Raw genomic sequence first — 15,461 nt, 5'->3', positions numbered from 1 at the left:
AATTGAAATTGAAATGATTTATTGAACTAATATGGTAAGTGATAATTAAACTGACTGCCGGCATCTTTGAAATATTTTTCACCTAGTTTAAACTCCTTTGCCATTGCCCCCCCCCCAAAAAATATCTTTTGCCTTGTCCAGATTTACTGGAAATTCAGTTTTCAAAAATATCACTTTTAACCTGTTTACGTTTTTCATTTAAGATGAAACTAATTTATTGTTATTACTTTTTTATCATTTAACTTTTTTTATTATCTATATATGTAAATGCGATCAATAAATTTAAAATGTTTATGAACTATGTGGCCAAAAAAGAAATGCATAATCTAAATCTAAATTATGGGGTAAGGGGTCAAAGTGTAAATACGAAGAAGTAGCGGACGCTTTTTTGTGGCTCCCGGCCCCCTGATTCACCAAAATAATGACCCGAGTACCTGACCCAATTTTTTAATATAAAGACCCAACATCCTCCTTTCCCGTTCAAACCATCTTCCTATTTCACCCAAAGCTCAAGTAAAGCAATTCTCTCCATACCTTCCTCATCCTCTTCAATTTCACCTCCCAGTTGCGGCAACAATGGCTATGGCTTTCAAGATGGTACCTTACATCTCTGTTCTTTACTATGTCTCCTGCAATTTCATCGTCTTTTGACCTTTCTGTGTTGATAATTGTGCCGCACAGGCGACCACGGGAATGTGGGTGACCGACGAGTGCAAGAACTCTTTCATGGAGATGAAGTGGAAGAAGGTTCACAGATACATCGTGTTCAAGATCGACGAAAGATCAAGGCTCGTCACTGTCGATAAGGTCGGGGCCGCCGCGGAGGGCTACGACGATCTGGCCGCATCCTTGCCCAACGACGATTGCCGATACGCCGTCTTCGACTTCGATTTCGTGACCGTCGATAACTGCCGTAAGAGCAAAATCTTCTTCATCGCCTGGTCCGTCTCTCTCTCCATCAATCTCTGTCTGAGATAATTGGAAAATTGCAAGTTAGCCCTGATGATTTAGAATTGCAGGTCCCCGACGGCATCGAGGATAAGGGCGAAGATGCTGTACGCAACATCGAAGGATGGGCTGAGAAGGGCTCTGGAAGGAATCCACTATGAAGTGCAGGCGACGGATCCGACGGAGATGGGATTCGATATTATCAAAGAGAAGGCTTACTAGAAAAGACTGGGCTGCTAAATTAACCAAATAAAATAAAAATGACTTTCTTCAATGACAAATCGATGTGCAGATGTGATGTGGGTGCTTTCGCTTGCTTTCTAGGTTAATATGGACTAATCTGATGTAAGTGGGATAACTAATTGGTAATCATAATAATTGTTATATGTTATAAAGTTATGAGGAAGAGGAAGAGAGCTTGTTATCTCTTTGAATTATGAGTCGTGTTGAATGGATGGAGGAGTCTCACTTTCATGCTTCTTCTTCTTCTTCCTCCTTTTTTAATTAACCTTCGTGCTTCTTTTTCAATTCGTGCTTATCCCTTGACAAAGGTGGCTTGCTAGTTACTACCATGGCTAAGTTGGGCGGAGTTCAATTTCATTCTAGACATCCTTAGCAACAATTTTGGTTTGCCGGGATATTTACATGTTAGCAAATGAATGCTTCTATATATAAATTGCTTCCATAGTATAAAAATGAGCATAATTTAATTTGTTCGAAATATTTCTTTTATTAATATAATCATAAGTTTAGTTTATATTATGGGTATCGATTTCATTGACAACTCACAACATAAAATTCAAAATAAAAAAAAATATTAAAGATTAAGTTAAACTCTTATAATGTATTGATATAAATTAAAGCTGAAGATGTTCTACTACAAAAAGAAAAAAGTTAAGGATTTCTGGAGGGCTAATGTAATATGCCAATATGAAATAACTCATCAAGTGACGGAAGGCAACATATTCTGATGGTTTAGTTATCATTTACGTTGAGAAATTTCAATCTCCGGCATTTAATTATGGAAAGATGAAAAGAGATGGATAAATTAGTGTGTAAGTGGAATGGCCTGAGTATTGAAGGAGTAGTTTTTGCGGATGGTCTATTATTTATTATCTCGTGTAAGTGAGGATAAAAAAAAAAAAGAGCTCGAGCTGGGTTTCACATGCGTCAGAGCAGCCTGTAGTTAAGGTGAAGGAGAAGAATGAAGATGTATTTGAAAATGCAAGGGCCAGGTCCTGCCTGGTTACAGGCTAACAGGACCTTAACTAGGGACGCAAGGGAAGGTAGGGCCGGCCCATCCCCTATCTCTATTACATCTCTCCCACAAAACCCTCCCACCCATGGGACAGGATTTTCCGGCTCTCACTGTTTATTTTTATTAGCCTTTTTCCCTTCATCTTCACACTCATTGTGGGGTTGGTGGATGCCCGGGTTGGTGGATGCCCATATATAGGTTATCCAGGACCATACTTTCAATCAACCAACCATATTTCTAGTGACCCTTTTACTACTATCAAACATTTTTCTCATACATCAATTTTTTACTGGATAATATGATTTTGTTATTGATTTTATTTAATATTACTCCTAGCATTGATAATGCACTGATACTAATGATACAGTACCCCGACAAGTGGAAACTTCCGGTGTTGGTATGTTCAGGGTCAGAGGGCAAGCAGGAGACGCTGGCTGAACAGTAAAAAGTAATGGGTTGAGAATGAAATAAAACAAGAGAAGGCAGAGTAGGATTGACGTGGATCTTATCCGTTTATGTGCTCTAATGGAGCGTAGTATTTTGGTTGTTGGCCCTTTTTAAGCGTCCAGCTTCAATAGTAAGTAAAAGGCTTGATGTTGATAATCTCCAAATGATGCACGTAAGAGAGAAGGTGAGGGCAATATCGTGATTTTCCATTCGGGAGGCGTAATGAGTGAATATTGAACTTGGGGGCTGGCTTATTTAAGGTAAGAAATTCATGTATTTCCATTGGATGAGGTGGTCTGCATGGAAGAAGGATGCAAGTAATTGAAAACAAGCATACCGCATGCGTGCGCGTGCGTGCGCGTGCGTGCGCGTGCGAAGATAGGAACCAGAGTTGGGTTGGAGCTGAGAAAGCAGGTGCCAGCTGTGAGGTGGCACTATGAATGGGCCACGATGACTATGAAGGAGGAGGTGGGGTGGGCAAGAGTTGGATAGTTGGGCCACATAGAAGGGTGCAGGCCCATTTGGTGCTCGCTTTGTATCTTCCTCATCCCCAACCTGTGGCAGCTTTCCACATGAATGGCTCGAAAATCGAAATGATGACGTGTCCTCCGAACAAACCGAGACTTAAACCGATCTGGCGACCCAAGCAACATCCATTTATTATTATTTTTTGAAATAAGTGAATGATGGAACTGGAGAGAAATTATGGGCAAATGACAATTAAGTTTCAAGAAAACTAATTTATTAAACGTAAGTCCCAAATAATTTCATAACGCCAATTAAGTTTCTATGTCCTTAAATGATATTTTGACGCACTGAGAAAAGTCTAAAACACCATTGATAATTTAAGTAAAAATTTTTAAATTTTATAATTTTATTATAATGAATTTATATTTTTTTTTAAATTTAACAAGGAACACAATTTATAAATTTAACTTCTAATTTTGCAACTTCGAATTAATGAATTTATAATTTATTTTTTAAAATTTTAAGAGGAAATACATATATTAATATTTTAAGTTAAAAAATAATAAAATTATTACTCTAACTGCTCTAGGGATTTGCAAATTTGCTTTTTAATTTTGCAACTTTGAATTGAAAAATTTATAACTTATTTTTTAAATTTTAATAAAAAATATAAATGTTAATATTTAAAGTTGAAAAGTAATAAAATTATTGTTTACATAACTCTAGGGATTTGCAAACGTGCCTCCCAATTTTGTAATTTAAAAATGATGAATTTGTAACTCATTTTTCACATTTAAGAAAGAACATAAATGTTAATACTTAGAATCTAAAAAGCAACAAAGTTATTATTCTAATAGCTTTAAAAATTTGTAAGTTTAGCTTCCAATTTTGATGAATGTGCAATTTATTTTTTAATTTTTAATTTTAACTCAAGGATATTTAAGCTCATTCTTTTATAATCAAATTTGTCAAAAAAATGTATGGGACTTTGTTAGTATTTTAAAATTAATTGAGACTTAAATTAAATTACTTTATTTATTTTAGATTTAATTTTCATTTTCCCAGAAATCATTTATAAGAGAGATACCTGAGGGAGATGTTTTGGTGCGAAGGCAAGGCAGGTAATGAGGGGTAGACGATAAAAGGATGGATAATTTGGTCGGGCGGCGCAAGACAAGCATTAATATAGGAAGCAGCATGCGCCTTGCACCCTTCCTTTTAAGAAAGAATATTTATCCTATGTGTTCTTCACAAAACAAAAAATAAAAATAAAAATAAAAATCAAGTGTGCTAAAGATACTAAATTCAAAGATAATAATAAAGTCTTTCGGCTCTTTTGTCTCGATTCATAAGGATGTGAAGATGCAAAAAAAATTAAAACAAAAAGCATTTTTGATTAATGAAAATATGCAATACAGAGTTGTGCTGATTACAACTTAAAATTGAAAATAAATTAAAGCCTAAATTGAGAATATAAGTAAATAACTTAGAAGGTAAAATGAGTTTTGGCAAATTGTGTTTCTATTGATGATGATAGTGGTGGCCCCTACTAGTGATTTGTTTGAACTCCTTTTATAAGTGCTCATTTAAAATTGTTATGCCCAAAAGATTTGAAGCTTATGTGTGAAATATCCGAGATCACTCAACACAATCTTAAAAGATTTGTGGTATGTCAGATGATGCACTCACGTCCACTCAACAATCTTTTTTATTTAGTCATTTTGAATCTTAAAAATCACACTAAGTATGTATGGGGCATTTTTTCTTGAGATAATGGACTGGGCTTTTTGGTTATTTGGGCCTGTCATTTTAATTTTTTTTCCTTTATGATTTTAGGATGACACTTTGTTTTAAGTCCAAACACCATAAATTGAATTTAGAGAACAAAGATGAACAAATGAATCTAGGAATGAGGCTGCAAAACACATCCATCACTGGAAACAAGCGTCACTTAAAACTAATTCAAGTGGTGACAACCATAACTACCATTATACAAAAAAATACTCCTCCTTATCTTCTTACAATATACTTTTACTACTATCACCAAAATCATCAATCACTAAAATGCTTCAAATCCATTATTTTATCTTTAATCTAAATAAGATTTAAATTGGATAAATGAGCAATGTACCCTTAAAGTTATAGGTTGAGTAGCACTAAAAACTTTAAATTGCAATTTGTTTTCTCAACTTTTAAATCCGTTGCAATGTTTACCTATGTTAAGTAGAGCATAACATCCGTTATTTTATAGAATATCATTGAGACTTAATTGCATTAATTAAGAAATTATGTTAAAAATATTTAAAATTTTATTAATAAAAAAGGTTGTATAATTAGTTTATAATTAGCTAGGAGGTTGTTTAATTAGTTAGGGAATAAATATTTAATAAAAAATTATTAACAAATCAACAATAAGTTAGAATTTGAAAGTAGCTTCAAAGCTTAAGTTATTACATGGGGTACAATTTTTTTTTTGTTCAATTAAGAACTTAGCAGCTACAATAAATTTGGGTGGCCAAGGAGTCATTGGTTCTAACCCCCTTGGCCGCCTCTTAATTGGTCACTGGTGTTGAGAGTTTTAGTGATTAGTCATTGATGGTTTGATAACTGGAGCTCCGGTGGCCAGCAATTGTGGCTTGTGGTGTTGAATTTTTTAATACAATTATTTAACACTTAAAGTTATTTATATTTTAATTCTTTGTTCCTACAATTATTTACATTTTAATTCTCTCATCCTACATTATAAAACCAGAATCTTTTGGTCCTTTGTGCAAAAATATCGCTTCCTAGGTCCTCTAGTGTTATTTTCCATTAATTTTTATTTTATCTGTAAAAAAATTTTTGATTAATCTCTGCATATAAATAACATCAGAAAAAAAAATCAGAGAACAACGTATAAATTCTTATTAAATGGAAGAGATTCGAGATTTTAAATAATGTGTAATATTTTAATTTTGTGAATCTAGAAGTTTATGGTGAGAGAGTCATTTCCTATCTAGGCATGACAATATTTATATTTGAATTAATCCATCGTATCAAATAGTACTGAATAATCTCATAAAACAAATCAACTATTATGAGAAATTATTACGAAACACACAAAAATTTAAATTTCTATTAAAATTAATAATACAGATGTTTGATTTAATATCGGAGAAAGATTTCAATTTGTTGCACCAAGACTTAAAGAAAAACGAATTTCACCATTAACATTTAACCATAACTTTCTGTTTTTTTCAAACAATAAAAAAAAAGCTTGTTTCGTCAAAATCTTCCGTGGGACGAAGCTTAGGGAGATTCTGCTTCTCCCATTTCTTGTCTATATACTACTCCTATCTTTATTATAAAACAATTTTTAGAAGAGACAGGCAGTCTTTTTTTTGTTTTAGGTGTTTAGATATACATAGTCTTTATTATAAATCACTTAAATGAGGGATTAATTAAATTTTTATATTATTTTTTTTTAAAATCATCAATTATGGAAGAGATTGTAATGTAATTTTGAAATTTTTTATTTGAATATGAGTAAAATTGATAATTTATTATATTTTTAAATAAAACTAATAATGTAATTATCTTTTCTTAATTCTGGTGAAGTGATTACATGTGCTTTATAATAAAAACTGGAGTGAGTATATTAATTGTCTCTAACAAACCTCGCCTACCCGAGGTCTTTTGCGGCGCTGGACACTCTCCCCCCAGGCCCCACAACAGGGCGACCCCACCTCTTTCGGTGAGCATCAAGAGACAAAGGCTTCCCCGCAGTAGTTTGCGGATTATTCCCCTTGCGGAGAGCCTCCCCAGGTTCGATCCTCCAACCTTCTACATAACAAAGTTGAGGCTAAACCTGGTACCATTGAACCTGGTACCAGCCGCTGGACACTCTCCTACTTTGTTATGTAGGAGAGGTTGGAGAATCGAACCTGGGGAGGCTTTCCACAAGGGGAATAATCCGCAAACTACTGCGGGGAAGCCTTTGTCTCCTGATGCTCACCGTGCGGGGAATAATCCGCAAACTACTGCGGGGAAGCCTTTGTCTCTTGATGCTCACCGAAAGGGGTGGGGTCGCCCTGTTGTAGGGCCTGGGGGGAGAGTGTCCAGCGCCGCAAAAGATCTCGGGCAGGCGGGGTGAGCGGAGGGCTGTTACACTTTTTAGAAAAGTTTTTTGGTGTTTAATGTAAGGTATTTGATAGGTATTGATTATGTTTTATGACATTAACCCTATTTAAATTTATTAATTATAAAAAATATATTATAAATTTAAAAATATTTCATTTAAGTATGAATAGAATTAAAAATTTAATACTTCTTCCGTTTAAAAATATAAAGTATTTTTTGGAAAGTTGTATGTTAAAAACTATAAGTCATTTTTTATCTTTTGAGGTGTAATTATTATTTTTTTTAAAGTGTCCCTATTAAAAATGACTTCATATTTATTATAGGATATTTAATAAAAATAAATATAAAAATATAAAATTAATTAAAAGGTAAGTAATTATTTTATTGAAAGGTGATATTTAATTAAAAATATAAATAAATAAAATATATTTTAAAAAAAATTAATGACTTGATTACCTCTAATTGAAGGCTGGGTAGGCAATACAAAAAAAAGGGATGGCGGAAGCGGAGTCAAAGGAGGGTCTAAGTTTGAAGTTGATGAATTGGAAAGAGAGTATGAATGAATTGTAGTGAACGTGATGTGGGGGATAAATGCCTTGGAATTGCTGGGCGGTTGGATTAGAAAGGTCTGATTCAAAATTAAAAAGCATGAAACCAAAACTTGGTAGGGTTGGACTTACTAACACTTTAGCTCGATGTGAGAGATGCCTTGGATTTGTGAAAGTGACCCTCTTATCTTTTTTGCTTATTCATCACTCCTCAATGCCGACAACTTAAATGCCGCTGCCTCTCTTTTCTCCTATTCAATTTTGCTTTTATGCATTCTTCATTTTTTTCCTCTTTCATTATTATTGCATTTGTATGCCTTTCATAACGAGTCATTCTATTTATCCTTTTAAAGCAGTTAGTAAATTATATGTTATTTTTGTTAATTTCAGTTAAATCATTCTCAATGAGGCCCAAAAAAGTTAATTACAGTCAGTAAATCCAAAGTCATGTGGCAACAAGGGCAAGACAAAACACGATTCCTTTAAGGTCCACCCCCGTCCACACACCACCCAACAATATCTTCCAATATACTGAAGTGTCACTGCACTTCTGCTCCTCCGCTCTCCCACTTCCAAGTACTGCCTTCAAAAATGGCTCCTTTTCTTCTATGCCTTCTCTTCTTTTTCACCCCCGGTTTCGTTCTTTCCGCTCCTCAGTCTTCCAAAACCTTCATCTTTCGAGTCAATTCTGAAACCAAGCCCTCCGTTTTTCCTACTCACTACCACTGGTATTCCTCTGAGTTTGCCGAACCCACCAGCATTCTTCATGTTTACGAGAATGTGTTCCATGGGTTTTCCGCGCATCTTACGCAGGACCGAGTTTCTTCCATTTCCAACCACCCCTCCGTGCTCTCCGTCTTCGAGGATCGTCGCCGTTCCCTTCACACCACTCGCTCCCCGCAGTTTCTCGGCCTTCGAACCCAGCGAGGTCTATGGTCAGAATCCGACTACGGTTCTGACGTCATCATCGGTATCTTCGACACAGGAATCTGGCCGGAGCACCGGAGCTTCTCTGATTTGAATTTGGGCCCGGTTCCGCGACGCTGGAAAGGGGTTTGCGAGGCTGGAGTCAAGTTCACTGCAAGAAACTGCAACAAGAAATTAATCGGTGCGAGATATTTCTCCAAAGGTCGCGAAGCTGGTGCGACCTCTCCGGGTCCGATGAACCCAATCAACGACACCGTTGAATTCCGATCGCCGAGGGACGCCGACGGTCATGGAACGCACACGGCCTCTACGGCGGCTGGCCGGTACGCTTTTAGGGCAAGCATGTCTGGTTATGCTTCGGGAATTGCAAAGGGCGTGGCCCCTAAAGCGCGACTGGCGGTGTACAAGGTATGCTGGAAGAACTCGGGTTGCTTCGATTCTGATATTCTAGCCGCATTCGACACCGCTGTAGCAGACGGCGTCGATGTGATTTCCCTCTCTATTGGCGGTGGTGACGGCGTCGTTTCACCTTTCTATCTCGATCCCATCGCAATTGGGTCATACGGTGCCGTTTCCAGAGGTGTTTTCGTGTCCACTTCAGCTGGGAACGACGGGCCTAGTGGAATGTCAGTGACGAACTCAGCTCCGTGGTTGACCACCGTTGGAGCGGGAACTATTGATCGGGATTTTCCAGCACAGGTGATTCTCGGCGATGGTCGTAAACTCTCCGGTGTGTCGTTATACTCTGGAAAGCCATTGAATGGTAAGATGTATGAACTTGTTTATCCAGGCAAGTCTGGGCTTCTTGTTGATTCACTCTGTATGGAAAACTCACTCGACCCCAAAATCGTAAAGGGAAAGATCGTGGTTTGTGATAGAGGAAGTAGCCCTAGAGTTGTTAAAGGACTTGAGGTGAAGAAAGCCGGTGGGATTGGAATGATTCTGACGAATGGTATTTCTAACGGGGAAGGTGTCGTCGGAGATGCTCACGTTCTTCCTGCATGTGCAGTTGGTGCTGCTGAAGGAGAGTCTATAAAATCATATATCAAATCCTCTGTTAATCCCACAGCCACCATTGATTTCAAAGGAACTATGCTTGGAATCAAGCCTGCACCAGTCGTGGCTTCGTTTTCAGCCAGAGGACCGTGTGGATTGAACCCGCAGATACTCAAACCGGATTTGATCGCACCAGGAGTGAACATCCTCGCGGCTTGGACCAACGCGGTTGGTCCTTCTGGTTTAGACGCTGATTCAAGAAGAACAGAGTTTAACATCTTGTCGGGCACTTCAATGGCTTGCCCGCATGTAAGTGGAGCGGCGGCTTTGCTTAAATCTGCACATCCAGATTGGAGTCCAGCTGCGATAAGATCAGCGCTGATGACGACCGCAACTATATTTGATAATCGCAATCAGCCCATGATTGATGAGGCCACAGGGAACGCTTCTACGCCGTATGATTTTGGTTCTGGGAATCTTAATTTGGGTCTCGCCATGGATCCCGGGCTCGTATATGATATTTCTGGAAATGATTACGTTAACTACATGTGCGCAATCGGGTATGTGGAGAACGAAATTCAGGTGATCACAAAGATACCGGTGAAGTGTCCGGCTAGGAAGGCGGTGCCGGAGAATTTGAATTACCCGTCATTTGTTGCTCTGTTTCCGAGCCCGTCCAAAGGGGTGTCAAGAAAGACGTTTATTCGAACTGTGACGAACGTGGGAGCGGTGAATTCGGCGTACAGAGTTAAAGTGGAGACGCAGCCAAAAGGGGTGAGTGTGAGCGTAAAGCCTGCAGAGCTTATGTTTACGGAGGGTGTAAAAAAGCTTAGGTTCGCCGTGACGGTGACGGCAGATACGCGGAATGTGGTGGTGGGTCCGTCCGGAGCAGCTTTCGGGTCGGTTTCATGGACGGATGGGAAGCATGTGGTCCGTAGTCCCGTAGTCATTACTCAAGTAGTACCGTTATAAACTCCGATCATGCCTTCTTGATCGAGCCAAGCGAAGTGGAGAACGGTAACGTCTTATTTGCCTTTTCTTCCATTGTTCTCAGGAAGTAGTAAGGAGCTAGTTCAGAGATAGTTCTCTCTTTGTTGGTTTGTTGACTTTTAATTTTGGCCATAGCATGTGTTTCCTTTAAGTTAATTTCACCGTTGTATCATTTACCGAGCTAAAGATGTCTACTTGTATACTCTTACTCACGAAGTTGATTTATTCATAGTCATTTCATTGAGATTGACAATTATTTGGGACATGTCTGGGCAAATGGGCAGGTAGGGGTGGAAAATTGGCAATGACGTGACGTGCATTTGGACGCTAGTGAGGGTTGGTACAATCAGGTTGACATTTGACGATGGCGGCAACGTTATGATAGGCGAAAGTTGGGGGAATTTTGTGGTCTATCAGATAATTGATACTAAATTGACCTGTCAAAACTGACTCGTGGATCTTTCATTTTTTTTTTCCCTCCTTAGAGTCCATTAGCTGGTTCGTGTTCATTACTGTCTCTAAATTCTGCCTTGCGCGACCATCCTGAATCGATACCTCATGTCTCTGGTGAATGGAAGCACGATATGTTTTTTTTTTGGGTTGGATTTTTCTGATGTTTACAGCCTCTTAGAAGTCCGGCATCCTGGGGAACTCTTTAGAGTCATGTTACGGCGCGCCATCCTCGTTCGTGACGAGCAGGGATAATAAATGTATGCAAAACCTGTCTGGAAGTTCCACGAGCAATTACGTTCTCAAGGGGATTTACAGCTACTCGTTCTGTGGAAACACCACTTTCTATTAGCTGCATATAACACCTGAGTTGTTTTCGTATGTCGTTGCTTGTGATTCATTAATTGTCAAGATAGAAAATTACCTCAGCAACTGGAAAAACAAATTAGTTTTCTTTTACTTTCTACTTTGTATTACCTCAGCAGCCTGTCCTAGCAGGTTGGAACCGGTATTAAGTGATAGAATACCAAAATGAAATTTTACAAGGCATACATATTATTCGCAGCATCCGCTTAAAGTCTCTTAACGCGCAATGCTCTCACCCCGACAGGTATGAGTGCATGCTTTTGTATAATACTTTGGTAGCTTATGTGTAAAAAAAAAAAAAAGGTGGTGGTTCTCACATCCTGCTGGTCTTAGTAGCTAGTTTTTAAGGGTTTGTAAGTCTTGAGGTCCAAAACTACTCCGGCGATGGATCCGACAGCTGCTGCTATAGAAATGAAGAGGCAGGTCAAGCTGAGGATCTGAAGTCCGAGCCATCGACTCTTCCATCTCTGTATTTTCTTCTGGGAGATGTACATCTCAATTGGAAAATACACCGTCAATGGCCGGAACCCAAATGCTCCTAGGATTCCAACCACATCGTTGAAGAACGGCATCAGCATCGCTGTTAACGTTGTCAGCAGCACGAATATGGTTCTCCACACTAAGCGGAATAAGTTCAGTTGGTACACCCCATACAAGGGAATCGGAATTTCATGCTGTGCCGTCGCAAAATTACTCTTTGCCCACTTTTGTGCACTCCATTTCTCCACAAATGCAAACAAAGGCTGGCAAAACACCTGCTCTCGCATTTAAAAAATCAAAGTCTTGGCATCATTTTTCTTCACCAATAGAGGTGATAAAAGTTATAAATAATAACCTGATATGCTCCAACCAAGTGGACAACAATAGCGAGGTTGGCGATGTCTAGTAACCAGTAAGGATTGTAGAATGCAAACCCAGTCAAGAGGTTGCCGGGGGCGTTATCTCCAAATGCTGCATATCCCATGCACCCACACAGCAAATAGAACAGTGTGGTAATTGTGATGCCGAAGAAGGTGGCCTTTCTCATGGTTTTGTATTCTGCCGGAGGAGACTTCTGTGTGTCCTGCATCACAAGCAAATATTTCTCGTCTAAGTGTAAATGAATTTCCTTTGTCCCAAATACGTGTGAAGGAAGTACCTGAATTTCAATGAGGATGATGGAGAAAGAGTAAGCAAAAGCCGTTGCCCCGAGGGCTTGCAAACTCCTCCACATTTTCTGCGTGTCTGCCACAGTCCCAGCTTGTGTCACTGTCCCAACGCTAATTCCCATCATGCTTCCTTTAAAGCTTTTATTTTCTGCAAGAGTAAACCATGGCACAAGCTATCTCAGATATGAAAGTTTCTTTCCTATAAGTCGTGTGTAACAACTTTTTTCACCGAAGGATGAGTTTGGTTGTACCTGCAACTTTGCCAATACCGAGACCCAGACCAGCAGCAGAATAAGTGAAGGACATGATAGCCGCTACTATGGATAGCCACCACACTTGATCAAAGTCTGGGATTTGGGAAAGTATTATCTCGGCTACACCGAATGCTATCGTATACCCATTGCTTGACATGTGACACGGATCCTTTCCATGACTCTTATGATAACAGTTTGATCTTTTAATGGCCCTGACACAGTTAATCAAGTCAAGTAAATCTTAATAGAATTCATTCTGTGACATATTCAGATTGTGCCTCAACTTACATCATACTGACTGAGGCTGCAATTGTGTACCCTATCGCGATCCCAAACAGGTTCACGTATTGGATCAAGCCACATAATTTGACTTTTTTCCCTCCTGCAACCAAATCATTTTTTTTCATGCGCAGTCCAGAAGTGAGATTTTGTTGGTAAAAATCCTCGTACCTAGAGTGGACTTCACAGCGTCCATGTAAGTGTAATTTCGCACTCCGGTGACAGGATCACCAGTTCTGTAACACTGCTAGGAGGTTGGAGGTATAGAGGTTGACCAAGGCAAAGAGAAGCATCACGGCTGGGCCAGCAACCCAGCCAAGTTGGGCTACGGCCCATGCCAGTGATAGCACTCCCGACCCAATCACTGCGGTAATGATGTGGGCCGTCGCTGTCCAAAAGGTCCCTGCACTTCCATGCATATACTGGTTTTAACTATCATCTCTACTAATTTCAGGAACAGAAATTAAGCTTGCTTAATAACCTAGCCAAGGAGAGATTGCTGCAGAAGGAAGATGAGTAAAACTATGTTATCATATCAAGCAAATTGATTAATGTTATAGCCTGTTCTCTTCAAGCGGCCATCATCATCGAAGCACTTGGTACAGTTTGGCTGGATATCCACTGCGTGTGCCTCAGTTTGGATTTTGGGTTTCACTTCCACTTGCAAGCAGTGTCTAAAATCATCCCTCCCTTGTATCTGTTAAAAACAATGAAATGTCAATAATCGAAAAGAAAAGGAACGAGAAAAATGCCTCATTAATTGTGCGTGTGTAAATATATATATATATATGGTCTTACAACTCCATGATGGATTCTGCAAGGAAGGGTTCTACTTGTTGACAACATGGCTGGAAAATGCAGCGTGAGGGAGTAAGTGTTGAAGTGAGGGATGCTCTGATATTTGAGGATGAAGAGCGGGGTTATAAAGGACGAGATTTAGAACTATTGAATCAAAGTTGTGAAAGCTAGCAGGAGCTTAGTTATCTACATAGGACGGGGCAATGGCAATCCATGCAAAACACATGTAGCCTAGTGCTTGCTCCATGAACTGTACGTGACTTGATATTCCATTATGAATCTTGACTTTTTTCGGGGGGAAAAGATTTATGGGATCGAATGCAAGAAGCGAGACCAAGAAAGAAGAGATATCTTAGAAATATCTGAAACAATTAAGGCGTGTTCTCTCATTCTTTTTCAGTAGTAAAGCCTTGGGGGAAAAGACTTAAAAATGGTCAGACTTGGGAAGCTAGCATATTTTATTCATAAGAGAGCCGATCCACTCTTTTTTTTTTTTTTTTTTTATGAACGAACTGTTTCTGTATGCTCCGACACGAGTTCATATTGATCAGTAAAGTAATTAATTTATGACATCAAGGAGATGAAGCGTCCAATGCAATACATATATGTGTGCTAGTGTGCGAGTGTGTCTGTGTGAGTGTAGAGAGAGGGAGGGAGAGAGAAGCAAGCTCTTCTTTAGCATAAGAATTCACCGAATTTAGCATCCAACTCCTCTTAGTTTAGTTTAACTTATTAAAATGTTCACTTTCACTGCTTCATCCAACCAGAGATTAAGTTTCAATGCATGAATCAAGAGAATTTTGAATCCCATGGTGATGGTGATTGAGGTCGTGTGTCTCCACCATGATCAAGAAGCGTAATGGAAGCGTGGTAGTGTGTTAAACTATTTATTATTTATATTGGCTTAGTTTTTCGTCTCTGTCCTGTCTTTTATCCTTTCTTTCTGATATATATTCTTCTGGTCAAACCTTTTGGCTTTATATATATATATATATATATATATATATATCCAATTGCTAAATTTTGATTAATTATTTATTATAACCTTCAATAGTCAATAATACCTTTTGTGTTATGAAAACACTTTCCCACTTCAAATTTATATGAAAATTGCACCAAGCACTATATCAATTTTGTTGCTTAAATGTCCATGGAAATAGGTATCAAGATGTCCAAGTATGGGCAAATTTAAGATAATGTGATCTCATCTTGAATAAAATTGTACTTAATAACTGACATAAAATTAAAAAAAAATCATAAACTTGAGTTTTACTGGCCATATTAGGGATTGAACTGTCCACCTTCCCCATATAAAGAGTTTTTGACATTTATTAATACCATAATAATAATGTACTTCCGCCGTTTTTATATACAAGAGAAAAAAATTGTATCACACAATTTATAAAGTTAGTTAAGCTTAACAATTATGTCTGGAAATAAAAAATTAGACTAAAATATTTTATGT

At 38.3% G+C, this 15,461-nt stretch overlaps 2 protein-coding genes and 1 pseudogene across 2 annotated transcripts; 2 read left to right on the top strand and 1 right to left on the bottom strand.

Moving 5' to 3' along the window:
• Nucleotides 1-474: 474 nt before the first annotated feature.
• LOC129293481 (actin-depolymerizing factor 5-like) lies at nucleotides 475-1,426 on the top strand. Its single transcript, XM_054931474.1, has 3 exons — nucleotides 475-597; nucleotides 682-941; nucleotides 1,020-1,426. Exons 1-3 carry the CDS (start codon nucleotides 577-579, stop codon nucleotides 1,168-1,170), a joined length of 432 nt encoding a protein of 143 aa, XP_054787449.1. The 5' UTR covers nucleotides 475-576; the 3' UTR covers nucleotides 1,171-1,426.
• Nucleotides 1,427-8,177: 6,751 nt separating this feature from the next.
• LOC129292822 (subtilisin-like protease SBT1.6) lies at nucleotides 8,178-11,715 on the top strand. The gene is made up of 2 exons (XM_054930475.1): nucleotides 8,178-10,728; nucleotides 10,986-11,715. The coding sequence occupies exon 1, from the start codon at nucleotides 8,380-8,382 to the stop codon at nucleotides 10,681-10,683; it is 2,304 nt and encodes a 767-aa protein (XP_054786450.1). The 5' UTR covers nucleotides 8,178-8,379; the 3' UTR covers nucleotides 10,684-10,728; nucleotides 10,986-11,715.
• Nucleotides 11,716-11,835: 120 nt separating this feature from the next.
• LOC129292823 (amino acid permease 4-like) lies at nucleotides 11,836-14,344 on the bottom strand (annotated as a pseudogene).
• Nucleotides 14,345-15,461: the final 1,117 nt, after the last annotated feature.

Source organism: Prosopis cineraria, unplaced genomic scaffold (assembly GCF_029017545.1).
Source record: "Prosopis cineraria cultivar Desert tree isolate PC_DT_omini unplaced genomic scaffold, ASM2901754v1 PC14, whole genome shotgun sequence".
Taxonomy (NCBI): Eukaryota; Viridiplantae; Streptophyta; class Magnoliopsida; order Fabales; family Fabaceae; genus Prosopis; species Prosopis cineraria.
This window is presented reverse-complemented; position numbering and strand designations above follow the sequence as displayed.

Coding starts and splice junctions, on each gene's coding strand:
- LOC129293481 (XM_054931474.1), top strand. CDS start 577: ATGGCTATGGCTTTCAAGATG. Junction 598..681: donor TGGCTATGGCTTTCAAGATG/GTACCTTACATC, acceptor TGTGCCGCACAG/GCGACCACGGGAATGTGGGT. Junction 942..1,019: donor AAAATCTTCTTCATCGCCTG/GTCCGTCTCTCT, acceptor TTAGAATTGCAG/GTCCCCGACGGCATCGAGGA.
- LOC129292822 (XM_054930475.1), top strand. CDS start 8,380: ATGGCTCCTTTTCTTCTATGCCTTCTCTTCTTTTTCACCCCCGGTTTC.